Genomic DNA, 16,998 nt, shown 5'->3' on the forward strand with positions numbered 1-16,998 from the left:
CGGGGCAACACACAAAAGTTACGAAAATTCCCAACTAGTGGAATTATATAGAATAAAAAAAGCAACACATACGGGAAGACACTCACACAATATTGGGGGAACACATACATCAGGAATGAGGCAAGCAGAGAGATTCATAATCAAGCATAGCACTAACTTTTCATACACAAACGTGTAAACAATCAACAAAAGAGGGAGCTTTCTGTTGCACCGTTTGCCATCAGTCATTACAGTCTTGGAAAATCAACACACGTCGGTGCATACTATTATCAGTTACCTCTTCTACATTGGAAGCCGTCTTTGCAGATGTTTCCATAAAGATGAGGCCATGTTCCCGTGCAAATGCTTCACCTTCTTCTCTTTTCACTTCTCTTCTCGATTCTAAATCACTAAAACGTGCAAACAAAATACAAATTAAGATATAGAGAGTAGAGAGAAAAAGGATGAAAACCTAAAAGTTGAAACCTAAAGTATTAATGAACAAGTAACTGGTAAATTACATAGTCAATTATAACCTAAACTGTTAGTATGCACCAGATTAACAACTGTTGCGTTCCAAAGCAATGCTGCTCTTTGTATCCATCTCAGAAAGATGAAATGCCAATCCACACCTGACAAAATTTGAACCAGTGACCAGCTTACTTGCAGAGGATACATTGGTCCACTGAGCTGTTTTAACAGCCCATACGTTTCTAATTCAGATGTAAATATCCTTGCTGTTTGGATTTCACTGTAATGAGAGGGAAATTAAAGTAGAGTGCCACTCGGCCAGCAGGGTCGGACTGGGAACCACAACCGGCCCTGGCAAAGTGCTCGGCGGGCCCCCTCACCACCCCCCTCCCCACTGGGGGGCATTGGAGGTGCCGCCGAGTTTTTTGCTGGGGCCGGTTTTCAGCCGATTTTGGTACAGGGCCGATTTTGCAGCTATGCTGCAAAAACGGCCCTGTAACAAAAACGACCCCCAGGGGCCCGAAACCGGCCCCCACCCGTGCGGCGCACCGGGGAATTGCCCGGTGCCCTCTATGGCCAGTCCGGCCCTGTCGGCCAGAATCTTGCCCAGAAATATTAGTCAATACTTCTAACTGCTGCAACCTCTCTCAGCTTCTGCTCTGACATGTTATCATGTTAGATGTAGCCTTTGGGATAGCTTTAGCTGACAGTTTCGCTAGACTACCAAAACATTCACACACAAGATACATACAGAGAGAGGCTTTTGTTAATCACGCTTCATCCATTGGTCTGTTTAACTGTCATTCACCTTTTGCCTTCTTCCAGAACAGCATGCTGCCTAGGGCAATGGGTCAGCCCAGTTTACCCACTTGCTGCTTTCACTTTGAGGAACTGCACGAAGCCTCTCTGCACATTGTCACAGCCACCTAAAAATAGTTTATTATCTTCAGTGACATGGTGTGCTCAAAGTGTCCTTTTTTGTATCTATTTTTCACACCGACTTTAAGTACCGGCTATTTATTTTGCCAGCACTTTGGAGCCCCGTTAGATGGAGGTTTATTTTACTTTTTGATTTTTCTGTTAAGTTTAAGTGGCATTGTAACACTGAAGCTACCTGTGTTTTTTTAGATCTTGGTTAAGTTGTCACTTTTTGTTTCCCTCACAAATGATAAAATGCATGGCACAACTGAAATGTTTTTTTTTAAAGTTTTATTTTCAGTTTTATACACATATACATTAATAAACAATGCACATATCGGTACAATGGTAAGACGCCTTAACACATATGAGGTCACGAAAACATTATCCGGCAGCATCCCAGGCACCAGAAACTAATAATAGAAATAATCAGGTTAAGCAACATTGTCAATGATTTGTCCAGAATGGTTACATCTCTCGGAACTAACCCGCCGCCCCCTCCCAATTGAAGTCATAATCCCCAGCGACACATTTAGATAGCACATACGCAAAATCATGTTGCATGACAACAAACATTACAACAGCATTCCTAACCTATACCTTCGGGAACAATGCCCATTGCAACTTGTGCATCAGCTTCGCTACGCTACGTGTAATGTACGTTCTATATGAACCTCAAATATCCACTGGGCGAGAGGAGCTGGGCACGAGTGTAGCATACACCTCGCAGTTCACGTTAAAATATGCCAAACTACGAAGCAATGCATGGGAAGTAGGGGCTTTCCTGCTACCCCAGAGCAACAGCACTTCTCGTTTGGCCAGTAGGAATCTCAATGCAGCGAGCCTTCTGATTTTTTGGGGGAAGTTAATCATGTATCCCAGCAACGCCATTTCAGGAATTTCAGTAATGGGGACAAGTGTCATAGCAAATATTTCTTCTAGCGTGTCGTGCACCTGTACCCAAAAATGCTGCAATTTGGGGCAGGTCCAAGAAAGGTGGGCAAAGTCTGTGTGTGGAGCATAACATTTCGGACAATGGTGAGGTCTGGAGGGGTCAATCTTGTGTGGCCAAGCTGGGGTATGGTACATCCTGCGAAGAAAATTAAAATGCAACAACTTGTGCAGACTGTTCAGCGACACCTCTTTCGTGTCCCTGCAACACTGCTCCCATTGATCATCAGTAATGGGATGGCCCAGATCACACTCCCATGCCGTGCGGACTTTGGCGTCAGAGAAGGGAAGATCCATAATACACTGTCTATACATTTTAGAGACCAAATGTGCGCCCGTTGGACTTTCGATTATTACCGACAGCGGAGTGAGCGGTTCAGGAAATGTAGGGAAGGTTGCCCGCAACATCGAAAGCATGCGATGCAACACAAATCCATCCATAAGGAGCAATCCTGAAACCGGGCCTCCTCAGACACCGAGAAAACATGATTGTTGGGGAACAGGTCACCAAGTGTGGCAATCTGAAACTTTGTCAGTGTGCGTTGCACCAAAACCTCACCAGTGATGGGAAGCAAAGTGGGATTCGGGAGTGGGAGCGCCAAAGAGTACAATAGGTCGATACCCAACAGCCTACGCAGCCTGTCCCACGCCCAACTAGGGGTGGAAACAGTTTGAATATCGTGTGGGTCTCTAGGGACACCAATAGGTAATATTGTGGATCATTTCTGCGGCAGTACCAGATCTGCCTCTGGCTTCAAATAAGGCATTCTGGCATCTGGGTGGTACTATGCATAAGAGTAACAACACTTTGCAATCAAATAGTATAGATACATATCCGGGACTCCCAGTCCGCCTCGCTCCGGTGGCAGTGTCAAAACTCTCCAGCTCACTCGCGGATTCTTGCCGCCCCATACCAAGCACAGAAGAAGGGGGCGCAATTGTAGAAAAAAGGACTGAGTAAGAGGAATGGGGATGTTATTAAAAAAAATACAGAAATCTCGGGAGGACTACCATGTTTATGATGGCCACTCTGCCGGCCAAGGACAAAGGCTGCCGCTGCCACCTATCGACCTGTGATGCTAATCCCTCGGCCATAATTTAGCCGAATAATGGAGGCAGAATCCAAATGAATATGGACCCCAAGATATTTAACCGCAACATAGCACCATTCCAGCGGAAACTCGCAGTCCCATGTAGTCTTACTGCTTGTTAACTGAAAAATCACTGAGTTGCACCAGTTTATACTAAGACCGAAGAACGCGCCAAAACGGATAATTTCCCTGATAATGGGCTCGAGGTTAAGGTGGCGTTGCCGAACATATAAAACCATGTCATCGGCATATAATGACATTAAGAGGGGGCCAGTGCGAAACTGCAAGCCACGGTGAAGATGTTTCTCTTTAAAGTGTCGCACCAAGGGATCCATCGCCAAGATAAAAAGCAATGGGGACAGGGGACAGCCCTGTCGGGTGCCGCGGGATAGACAGAAAGGTGGGGAGATCGTGCCATTCAGGCGCAGTCTAGCGGTAGGCTCCATGTATAGCAGAGCAGTGGTAGAGACAAAGCATTCAGGCATACCCATACGACGCATCACAGAGAGGAAGAAAGGCCACTCAAGGGAGTCGATTGCCTTCTCGGCAACGAGAAGTACCGCGGCGGCCGGAGTGGCGGGGTCTATCCTATGTGATAGAGTATACAAAGTGCGAAGGTAAAAGGAAGTCGACCTGTGGGGGACGAAGGCAGATTGAACCGGGGATATTATATACTCCATCAATAAAGACAGCCGGATAGCATTTACCTTGGCTAATATTTTATAAATCGAGGTTCAGCAAGGATAGTGGCCTATATGAGCCGCAGAGGGAAAGATCCTTGCCAGGCTTAGGGAGAAGGATGATAACAGCTTCCCGAAAGGTTGGGGGAAGAGCGCTTCCGAATACATCTTGATCAATCTCGGAACCAGCCAGGCGCCGAGGAGCCCTTAAGTGCGCCTACCGCCTCCTCCACATTTTCCCGGGATATGGGAATGGCAAGAAAGTCCTGCATGTGTCGCCCAAGATACACCAAAGCAATTTCTGCTAGATATTCACGCTGTTCACGAAGGTCCCCAGAGATTCTAGTGGGACAGAAAGGTGCCACATATCTCAGGCGTAGAATGAGACAACTGACCGCCTGGACACCTGATTTCGGTAATGTAGGCATTACTACGTGGGGAGCGAAGTGTATGCGACAATATCCTGCCAGGTCGTTCACCTTCACCATACCGCCAAGCCACCTGCCGCCTGCTGAGAAATAAGAGTTCGGGTTCCGCGGCTTCCGGAAACTCCATCATTAAAACTAACGGCGAGTCTCACTAGTCTCCGACAGACAGTTCAGCAACTCCGCATCCAGAGCGGATATTTCGGATTTAAGACGGCTCAAAGTGGAAGGTAGGTCCCTCAGGACCCCCACATTCTTAGCAATGCAAACGCCCCTGATAAAGGCCTTGAAACCCTCCCAAAGGACTGCCCAGGCATCCACTGACCCAGTGTTAATCTCAAAATAGGTCTCAATGGATTCCCTCACCTCCTCAAGAAACAAGGGATCTTGCAATGCCCGGCCAGGAAAACGCCATTGCCTTTCATATCCCGCGGGCCGAGGAATGTTAATGCGAAGTATAACCGGAGAGTGACCTGAAAATGTACGTGGCAACGTTTCTAACCCATGGAACCAGCCAGCAACTCTTGGCAAAATTAACCAAAAATCTATACTAGTCCAAGTGTTGTGGAACCCAGAGTAGTGAGTATAAGCTGTGTGGGCTGGGTGATGGGTGCGCTCAATATCCACCAAGAAGAACTGTTTACAGATATCAAGCATGGCTAGCCGCGAGCGGTGCTTGGCATCCGGAGAGGAGGAAGGGCTTTCCCTAGTGGGATCTAACAACAAATTAAGATCACCCCCCATTATCAACAGACAAGGGTCCAGAGCCAAAAGGTGCACTTGCAGCGTATGATAAAATTTCAGTGACTCAACATTAGGCCCATAAATGCCCACTAGAGCAACATTGTGACACAGAAGAGAACCGACAACTATCAAAAAGCGGCCTTCCCCGTCCGAGATGACCTTGGCGAGGGAGAAAGGGACTCATTACCAAATATGGCCCGCCCCTTAGCATAACTGCTATAATTAGAAAAATACCTGTGGGGTCCACAGCTCAGTGCCATGGACGTCGAATCAGACATGGGCAAGTGTGTTTCTGCAAATAAATTATGTCAATGTTGGGCGAGCAATATAATTTAGAACCGGTCTGCGTTTCCGTGTGTTATTCAGACCTCTGACATTCCAGGACATCAAAGAAAGCCCGGAAGGATCGGGCTGCCAGCCTAGTTGCGCCATCTAAGCACAACTGAAATGGTTACGATTAAAACAGCACTAGAAAAACGGCCACATAAGGTAATGTTTATTTATATTTTATTTATTTTTAAATTTTGTAAAGTGCTGCCTCTACCCCGAGCAGTTTCTCAGTGCTTAAAAGCACAGCTATCAAGCATTAGAAGATTAGAGGGTAGATCCAAGCCTTAAAAGCATGCTTGAGCTTGGTTAATGAGTTTAGTGCTAAAACCTCAATAGGAATCTAATTCCAGTAAGCTGCAACGAGTACCCTAAATGCTCTGCCGCACTATTTCTTAGAATTGAAGCAGGGAACTTCGAAAGTACCTTTGTTCGAGGATCTGAGGTTCTGGACAAGGGCATATTTACTACTTTATTTTCTAGGAATTTGGGGGCTATACCACAGCAAATTTTACAGGTGTCACTGGTATCCTGAGAGGCTGATGAAGATGACTGGAGACCAAGTCAAACTTCTTGAGACTCAATATACACCTTACTAAGGCATTTCGGACTTTTTGGAGACGATTAATAGATTTAGACAGGAAGCCAGTATTAGCGGCATTGATATAGTCTAGACATGAGTGCCCAAATGCATTCTCTACCACAAACCAGTCAAAACTGCTACACTAGGTCTTGTGTTTACAGGGACACAAGCAACCCCAGACTGGTGGCAGTCAGAAGGACAGGCGTCCTTCAGGAACCTCTTTGGGTAGGGTACAATTTTCCTCAGTATATTTCCACCTTCCTTTTATGGGACAGGAGCAATGGTTTAAGTGCTTATAACACCACTGAGGATCCAATGAAGGGGAAGAAAAAGTAATCTACATGTAATCGTAGTTCTCCTTCATCAGAATCTTCACTGATGTCATAAGAAACCCTTCCTCTTTCCTAGTGGAAAGAACTAAGATATTATTGCAAGATCCTCACCACATGTGAAAACCAACTAAAGCAAATATGACTTACAGGCCATGATAAGATATTGTGGCTTGTACTTCCTTGATGGTGTAGTGCCAATTTGTCAGCATCTAAAGGAGGCAGAATATATAGTTCTATTGCCACATTTCTTTACTTTTTTCTTATCTACTATTAAATGAGTGACATTTTAAAATTAGAATCCACTTTTTTAAGAAAATGAAACAAAACTTGGCCAAGGTAGTCAACTGAGAGACATACTAAAAGTGTATCTAGTTTAAAAACTGTATTGTGCAAATAAGTGTCTCATTTGGAAATGTTATTTAAAAAGCAAGGGCTCTTGGATCCTGTGAGTGAATGGGAAAATTCAGTGCACATGCCGATCAATGAAGATCCACTGAAGAAAACCTTTCATTTCCATGATAGATTCTTCATTGATATTCACAAACAGCAGAATAGAATACATGTCAAACAACAACTACACAATGGTTCAAAAGTCAGAGAAGAATAAAGAAAGGACCCAATATTGGTCTTTGAGACAAGCCTGGAGACTGCCTTGCAGCTTGGCATGAGGTACTTCTCAAGATGCAAGAACACCGTCGGAAAAAAATTGTAAATTGGTTGATTGATGTATATTGTTCTGGATATCCAGACATTTCGGAAGGATAGGATATAGTCTCTCCTAGAAACCACTTTTGAGACTTGTCAAGTAACGCTCTCAATTGCGGACTACACTCTACTTACTACAGAAGACGCTCCACTTATAAAGAAGCACGGCCAGTCCTGATTTAGCTAAAGCACCAAACGTTGGAGTACTTAGAAAGATGTGTGAAAATACGGACGTTCTTTCATGAAAGAGCACGTTTTAGGAAATCAGCCTTTAAGATAAAGATGTACATACATCCCATATTTCAGAGGTGCGCTCCCACCACTGCGTATCTGGAAACCACATATGAAACAAAGTGTGAGCTAAATAACAGGATATGGAACTGGATACTGCAGTTTACAGACTATAATTTTCACGTAGTGTCTCAGCTTCTGAGTGAATGAGATGTGAATCTATATATCTGGAAGATATATTGCACCAACACAGCCTCCTTTGAGATGATGTGGATAAACGTAGTACAGGGTCAATATCTAAAAATGTACTATTTTCACAGATTTGCTTGAGGACTTCGGGTCTAGTCATGGTCTGAATTTGTTGCCTGTACACATTTTTTTACTAAAATTTAGTAGGAGCGAACCTGTCTTGACTTAATCGCTATACCTCTTGAACATACAGAAATGGTATGCTTGACATTGCAGTGTTTTATGTGGAGGATACCTAAAACATTTTTAAGACATATCCTTTCTGTACAATATTTTACAATCATTGAAGATGCTCATGATGCTTCGCCTCACTTTGGTGCTGAAAGTAGAGGGCAACAGGGAGTGATTCGTTTCAGTTTTCCTGCTACTGAATAGTTTGCTCCTCTTACTGTACATTGGTGCCTTGGTCTAAAAGTATTCAGACCTATGACCACAGTGGCAATTAGTCTCTTCATGTAGCTTCTGTTATTCCAAGATCCAATACATGTTTTCTGAAGCAGACAGACTGGAGACTATCGTCATCTTGTGAATCTGATTGTTCCTTTGAGAAGGAAATAAAATGCATCCATAGAAAGACAAGCCCAGGACTTTTGTTAACATCCCATGTTGAGCTTTATAAATGGAACCAGGATGTACTAAACAGTGAAAGACTGTTACAGCAGCCTGAAGTGAAGAGAGATCTGTCACAATAGCACTTGACTAACTATGTGGGTAGAGAAAAGAAATTATTATTTCGAGCTCTTCAACATATCTTGCTCTTTTTCTGGGCTTATGCTTCGTACATCATCCATTAACTGTTTGGCAAATTATAAGCAGTAGTACATAGAAAGTAACAAAAAGAAATAAACCTATTAAATACATTAGTCGTCATTCATGCAACCTTATAGAGAGTTTTTCATTTAGGAATATTTTGAGGATGAGTAACTGTACTAACAAAATCAATTATGTTTGGGAGGAAACTGTCCTAACATACAAACTACAATACAGTGGGTACCCCTGTAATCTCATATTAAGATCAAAGAAGAGGACCTAGAACTTAGACCGAACCAGCCTACTCACTGTAAAAACACAAATACAGTGACTCAAAAGATGTTTGTGTCACTACATTTGGTACATTAAGCAATGGAGAAAATTATCTTACACAACTGAAATTTCTAAATAAAAATGAAACTGGAAGGCAGTACTTTGACTTTAAAAGAGGGACTATTGTACAAACTCCTCTACTCCATACCTGGAGTGAGCCCGAGCCAAACCAACCCTAATATAAAGTTGGTGCTTGCTTAACACACAGATGTCAACAGTGTATAGTTGGCAACAATAAATAAAAAATCTAAATCTTTAAAATTGACAACTTGCTGTGAACACTGCAACATCATACCGCATGCAGTTTAGTGAAATGGGGTTTAGTGAAAACTACTATACATGGGGAAAAACGACACAAAAGGTCAGTCGGCGAGCCCTTCGACATCAATCTAGAAGACCCAGCTCAAAATGCACTGTTCGCCAATCCTTTTATGCTGAAAAATCACAGATAAAGGGATGGTTGATTTTCAAAGTACAAAATTACCAGTGCTGACAGTTTAGTTTCAACCATTATACAGTTCGCTGAGGCTTCTTGTTCCTATTAGGATCTTTGAGTGAAATATAAATTTGACTCCATGCTTTAGCACCAAGTTTGTGAAAGATGTTCCTGTGTAACAGTGTCTTATGGTTTGTTTTTAAGAAGAACTTTATTTACACAAGCAAACAATTGTTGGTGTTGGCCTCCCAATTATTGGTTGGCAATCGAGACTGCAAATATGAAAAAGATGGACACGTCTTCAGGGCTACTAGGCGCTAACATCACGTTCTAGTAGTCTGGAGCCCGCTGGAGATAATAAATCTAGCCTATGTAACTACCACTCACTTTTGGTAGTGTATTTCTGTGCAGAGCTGCAAAACAGTACATTCAATGTATGTCTAGTCCTCAGGCTTTGATAAGGAGGAGTTGTTACTTTAGCAATCAGAACTGAATACAAATCTAGGGCATTCTTATTTGTTTTCCCTTTAGTCTTAACTGTCAGGCACTCTGATCGAGGTATGTGCGTCTACTGCACCGCGGGCTGTGAGGGTATGTGGGGGTACATTACAAATGAAAAATAATGATGTACACTATTTCTTCTCAATTTTCCTTAAACACAAACTGTGGCAGCATCATTAGTGGTCATGATGAATCTGATAGTTAGGGCATTGTTTCATATCTTTGAATTTCTGAAAGGCACTCAAGTCCACATAAATATGGTGCCATCTTTTTTTGACCTGTATTAATATATTCTCCAACTTTAATTTTTAGCAACAGTGATCCAGAAGGATTGATTTTTAACTTCTGTCAAAAATCTTACAACTCACAAGCACAATTTTCAGATGATCTCGTCACTATCTAAAGAGATGATAATTTTTCATTAACTTCTATTTCCCAGATTTATTGCGTCTCTGTGAATATCCTCACTGTGACTTTCAAGCATGATGAAATTGGTAAGTGAACAGTTGCCATATGTTAGCTGATTAGCTTCAATATGTATTTTTATTTTTCATCTACTCTGGGGTTTCCATAAATTGATGCACCCCGCCATTCCATCTGAGTATTATCCATGCATCATTTGAGCATTATTACTGCATGTAACGTATAAAGATGGCATAAACGTAAATAATAATGTCCCTACAGCAGAGCAGTAAATGACTATTTTGGAAGGCCAGAGTAGCTCATTGGGTCTCAAATAAACTGTTTACTCTTTAACTAACCTTCTGTGACAGTTAAACATTAGGTATGTTGTTAATTCCTGGCCCTTGATAATTTCCCAGTATTTGTTTTTTTAACAAAAAAAGTGGTTATAGGAGTAGTAAAAGAATAATGTTAACTTTATTGTCCTGATGATGGTTCAGAGTATAACATGTATGCAAACGGAAACATCAATGCACATGAACGGAAATATAATAGAATTCTTTCATTTATTTATTTACATGACATAGTATTTCTATAAAGAAATCTATTGCTATCATTTTATGATAGTCTGGTGTAGGATGTTATACCTGTGTTAAAAGCATCACACAAATGTATGCCTTTCCCAGTTTCCCTGATAGGAATGGATAAAACCGAGGTCAGTGGGAGCCCAGTGGGAGCCCTCGTCAGGAGACTCCCACTGACTTCGGTTTGATCAGTTCCTGTTACAGGTACTAGGCTCAGCCACATAAGTTGGGCAGCATTGTCACAAGTGGTGTAATACTAGGTGGTAGGAATTTTGTGGATTCCTGCAAGTTTCCATCATAGAAATGTAAGGAAAATGCGTAATTTCAGGAAAAGTTTGAGGTTTGAGGGGCCATTGTGGGTAAGAAAACAGTTTATATACATCACAAGGGGTGGTCTGCACTCCGTGTTAATCAAAACATAGTCTTTGTATTTTTTGTCCATATTTTTCTCAGCTTTGCATATTGCGTGCAGAACAGGATTGTGCTTTGCCCTTAGCAACATAATAATATGAATGCTGTGGGGAGCGTGTAACACACTCCACTCCCAGTCGCACTGCAGAATAGGATATAAATTCCTTCAACCTTTTTAACATTTTAATCTTGTGTTCAAAGTTAATCTTCGTTTGTAATCAATAGTTTTTCATATTTCATCTTGTCTTGCCAAAACCTTTAAGATGAACCACATTTGTCGTGAGCTGCGTTTTTTGCTATTTCAAATAATCACGTGTGCCGATCCAGGCCTCTTTGAGAAAACGATCACAAAACGCATGAATAGTTCCGAGCAGCCATTCTTTATTAAAAAAAACAATGCATTTCGGACTTAGGTCAGCCCTTCGTCAGGGGTAACTGTGAATCAACAAAATTACAAGTTACTTATATGCCATTTTAGACCTTAATTTTACATTATTAGCGATGTACCCGTTGAAACTATCTTAAGAAACTGTAGCTGGTGGAATTCAAAACAATTTCTGTGTTTTAAACAAAAACAAATTGAACAGGTTCTCGTGCTAAAAACTAACTCTCCTTCACCAATATATATTGTGCATTCACTTAAGCACTCATATGTCAGACCAACAAATACCTCCAACCCCTCTATTTAACCGTTTGTGCGATTGATGTCATTCCGCCAAAACTAACTTCTAGTCTTCGTCATCTTTCGAATATACTCTTTCCTTCTTCTCCGTGACTATCATATGCCTCAATGCTAAGTGCTGTCCACCCTTATTCCAAAGCGTTTCAGTTGTTTACAAACTTGTGCATTATTCTCGACGGTTACAACACTCCATTGTCCACATACCTGCTCATTTCCCAATCTCCCTTTCCGCACTGCGTGCGGCGAAATTCATCACGTGTTTCTCATAGCGGACCCTCTCCTATGAACCCACGGGCTCCTCCCTCTACGTACGTCCATTGGTCACCTGACACATACAAAACTTCTTAATCTACTTCATTTCCCAAAGTGCATTATATCACCACCCCAAAGCGCAATCTCCACCAGAGCATTCCCACTCAACTTGGACACATATATCAACTGAAACGCTTTGGAATAAGGGTGGACAGCACTTAGCATTGAGGCATATGATAGTCACGGAGAAGAAGGAAAGAGTATATTCGAAAGATGACGAAGACTAGAAGTTAGTTTTGGCGGAATGACATCAATCGCACAAACGGTTAAATAGAGGGGTTGGAGGTACTTGTTGGTCTGACATATGAGTGCTTAAGTGAATGCACAATATATATTGGTGAAGGAGAGTTCGTTTTTGGCACGAGAACCTGTTCAATTTGTTTTTTGTTTAAAACACAGAAATTGTTTTGAATTCCACCAGCTACAGTTTCTTAAGATAGTTTCAACGGGTACATCGCTAATAATGTAAAATTAAGGTCTAAAATGGCATATAAGTAACTTGTAATTTTGTTGATTCACAGTTACCCCTGACGAAGGGCTGACCTAAGCCCGAAATGCATTGGGTTTTTTAAATAAAGAATGGCTGCTCGGAACTATTCATGCGTTTTGTGATCGTTTTCTCGAAGAGGCCTGGATCGGCACACGTGATTATTTGAAATAGCAAAAAACGCAGCTCACGACAAATGTGGTTCATCTTAAAGGTTTTGGCAAGACAAGATGAAAAATGAAAAACTATTGATTACAAACGAAGATTAACTTTGAACACGAGATTAAAATGTTAAAACGGTTGAAGGAATTTATATCCTATTCTGCAGTGCGACTGGGAGTGGAGTGTGTTACACGCTCCCCACAGCATTCATAAGAAAACAGTTTGGCATCCACACAAGGCACACCACCCTGGAATCCCCTGGTTGTATGTTTTTAGAAATGCCTGCAGTTGGTATGTTTCCATGGGTGCACAGTTCCAAATTCTGCAACTACCCCTACCGCAGATCTCTCCATGTAGCGCTTTGAGGCCTTTTGTGTCGTGGTCTTTTGGCCTATCACACAAGTGGGGTACTGTTCATATTGGGAGATGTGTAGGAATTCAGGGTGGTAGGATATCTGTAGCTCACCGTAGATTCCAGAACTATCACAAATGTGAGGAATATATGTGGGTTTTATTAACCACAGTTTGATGTTTTCAAGGGCCTTCGGGTGAAGTTACCTTGTGAGAGCCCCACAAGTCAGGCACCCAAGGACTTCCCTGGTTGTCTAGTTTTAAAAAAATGTGCAGGTTTGCTACATTTCACTTGGTTCCGGCTGAGGTAGAGCTCAAAACCCACAGCTACCACCTTTGCAAAAAACAAGAAAACACAAAAAAAGGTTCAGTTTTGAGTGGAAAAAAAGTGATGTGTCCATGTTGCGGTTTGGTCCATTTCCTGTTGCGTGCATTAGGCCTACCCACACAATTGAGGTACCATTTTTATCGCAAGACTTGGGGTAATGGTGGGTGGAAAGAAACGTGTGGCTCCCCATAGATTCCAGAATTTTCCATCAAAGGAATTTGAGAAAAAAATGTTTTTTTTATCAGTGTGTGGCTTGGGAGAGATTTTGGGTAAAAAAAACACTGGAGAGAGGCATGCAAGTCACTCCAACCGGGATTTCCCCAGGTGTCTAGTTTTCAAAAATGTTTCTAAAACTCCCTTGGCACCGTCTGAGTTGGAGCCCAAAACCTGTAGCTACACTCTTGGCAAAAAAGGGTCAGTTCTCAGTGGAAAAATTTTATGGATGTTGTTTTTTGGCCCGTTTCCTGTTGCAGCCACTAGGCCTATCCTCACAAATGAAGTACCATTTTTATCAGAAGACTTTGGGAAATGCTAGGTGGAAGGATGTTTATGGCTTCCCACAAACTTACAATCACAGCAATGTGCGGAAAAAGTGTTTTTTTAGTTAAGGTTTGCAAGGTATTCTGGGAAAGAAATCTGGTGAGAGGCACACAAGTCACTCCACCATGGATTTTCCTAGTTGTTTAGTATTAATACATGTACACGTTTGCTAGGATTCCTTAGGTGCCACCTGAGCTAGAGACCGAAAACCACATCTCACCACTTTGGGGAAAAAAGGGTCTCAATGGAAAAACGTAATGCATCCATTCTACATTTTGGCCCGTTTCATGTTGCAGGCTCTAGGTCTACCTACACAAGTGTGGTATTAGGAGACGTGTGGGAATATAGAATGGCAGAACATTAGTCATTCCAAATAAGTCAGTGCGTAAGAAAGAAAACATTTTGAAAAATGCCCGCTGAATCGCATTGGAATATGGGTACCCACAAATTCTGAGATGTACAAACAACCACTGCACCCGAATTCCCTATCTTGTTCCCATTTTAGAAATACGGTTTCCTTGATATTTTTCACTCTACATATTTCACTGTATGAATTTATCTTTTACTCAGTACACAATAAAAAACCATAGAATGGAACAGCTCAGATGTTGGCTCTGGGTACCTTGGGTTCTTAGACCCCTATATATCCCTGCAGCCAGAAGGTTTGACTGGACATAATGGTATATTGCTTTTGAAAATTCGACATCATGACAAAGACGTTACAGATGAGAAATGTATCCTAAATGTGAGATTTTTACTACTCAATTTCAATATTTTTTTTATTTCACCTATTAGTTTCTTTGGGAAAACAAACCTTGAGGGATCCACACGGATGACCCCTTGCTGGATTGAGAATTGTATAGCTTTTCCTGGATCACCCATGGATTTCACACTGGTTTCCACAACAAACTGGAAGTAGGTTAAAATCCCCCAAAAAAAGGAAAAATCAGCTACGGCATAGAAAAATCCCCAACTGTGAAAAAATGAAAAAGTCTTTTTGATTCAGCTCTGCATGTTCTTAAAAGATGGGAAGATGGGGACTTTAGCAAAGCAAATATTTAATTGATGCCACTTTTTTTGCCCCAAAACTCTAAATGTAGCTATATTTTAGCCATTTTCTTGGTCCCCTCCAGGGGAATCCATTAACTGACTGTGGTTACCTTTAGAATCCCCAGCTTGTTGGAAAAAAGGCAGCAAATTTGGTGTGGATATCTTATGTGGAGCCAAATAGGCAAAAACAATGGCTCAGCGCTGGGTGTGGTGGGTTTGGTGTGGGGGTGTGTGTGGTGTGTGAGAGAGCCCCAGCAATTAAGGCGTTTAAGATCACAGATTTTTTCTATGGCATAGATTGAATGACTTTAACATGGACTAATCTACAACTATACACACTAGTGAAACTAAAAGATGCTGATGATAGCAGGGACACAGCTATGAAACAGAGTGTTATACTAGACTTGTTACTCTGCCTCTCAGGTAATATGCCCCCACAATGGCAAAATTCAATAAAAAAATGGAAAGAAACACAGCCAGAAAACCAGTGCACATACCGAGTGGAGGTACGCTTCCGGAGGAGTTGGGAAGAAAAATGTTCTGCTGTATCTAAGAAAATGTCATAACCGCCTCTACATATACATGAAACAACCATGCACCAACTGAAATATTTATGCATAATCCGATGTGTTCTGAAAGGCACCAAACTTCATACCAATATAGAAAAGGTGGCAGACTATCACAAAGGAAACTCTTCATGGTAGTGAGTTTAGTGAAGCTGTTCAATACCACTTCAAATTTAAGTTTGGCATTGGACTATGCCTCCTCTGAAGTGAAACATCCCTATGGGGTTTTTAATGCACCAGGGGGATGTTTTTCGCAACTCAGCAGGGCTACTCTGGGGTGATTGTTTTACCTTATCATTTGCCCAATGCCACAAAGATGGGGTCAAAAGATGCCAGGTTAAGATGCTATTTTTGGAATGGCTAGACATACATTCTCAGAAAGTCTTGCCATCCGAGTAAGAACTGCAAAAACAACTGTTAATGGACAGAATGCAGAACAATGTCATACATTCACCCCAGTACAGACATCTGGGCCTAAATCCATTGTTTTTTTGCTCACCATGCATGCCATTCCAGTTTGAACCCAGGCATATGCAAATCAGTCTTGACCCTGTGCCCCATGGGAACAGTCCATCCCGAACTGCCAAGCCAGGTCCTCCCTGGACTGGAAACAAGCATCCTAGGACCGGATGATGGATTATACCCAAATCAGTTGACTGGGGGTGAGTGCTTGCAATGTTCAACACTCCGTCCATCATCCCCTTTGGTTATGCTCTCTGAGTAAGAACAGCTTTGCTTTGAGACTCGAAAAGGAAGATTCATGCGAAATGGCTCACATACACAGTTCAACTGCAGATTTGTGGTGAATGGATGCCACCTTCTTTAGGGACACAGAATGGGGCTCCGGTCCTGTATATGTACGTCATCACTATACTGAACCTGACCACAGGAAGGAGGACTTCAAAGGGAATAAAGTTAAAGTTTTAAACAGCAAAACATTTAAGTGAATGACCTATTACATATGACACTGGGTGTTTTTAAAAAATGTTAGTCCGTAAGCGTTCAAATGCTGTATACACAATGTTTATAACTGCCATTAAAAGGTCTCAGTAGTTTCTGGTTTCGTTATATTTCTCAAGAAAAGATATGTAGGACACAGCAGCATTTGCATGATAAATAATTAACTACACCAGTCTCTGATTTCAGCAACATTACTTGTTCAACACTGATCAGGTCTTTATAGGTGCACAGCTCAATATGTGTCTGTAATCCAACATCTTGCTTGGTACACACATAAGGTATACATGGGAAGATCACACAGCCGCTTTTCCCCCATCCATATTAGATGCGTGAACTATGACTGCAGCCCCTGAATGAGGCAAAATAAATGGAGATGGCACAACAGATTTGGAACGTGGGCTCGCCACCTCAAGGATGGTGGCATTAGAAAGCAGTAAACTACATTGTGCCTGGAATA

General features: G+C 42.0%; 1 protein-coding gene across 1 annotated transcript in view; it reads right to left on the bottom strand.

Annotated features, from left to right (window-relative positions):
* Positions 1-16,998, bottom strand: part of RAB2A (RAB2A, member RAS oncogene family) — a 331,511-nt gene that overhangs the window by 128,449 nt on the left and 186,064 nt on the right. The window contains exon 6 of the mRNA XM_078687265.1: positions 278-389. Coding sequence (XP_078543391.1) covers positions 278-389 — 112 coding nt within the window. The remainder of the gene's footprint in view (positions 1-277; positions 390-16,998) is intronic.

The sequence above is a fragment of the Lissotriton helveticus genome, chromosome 4_1 (genome assembly GCF_964261635.1).
Source record: "Lissotriton helveticus chromosome 4_1, aLisHel1.1, whole genome shotgun sequence".
NCBI lineage: Eukaryota > Metazoa > Chordata > Amphibia > Caudata > Salamandridae > Lissotriton > Lissotriton helveticus.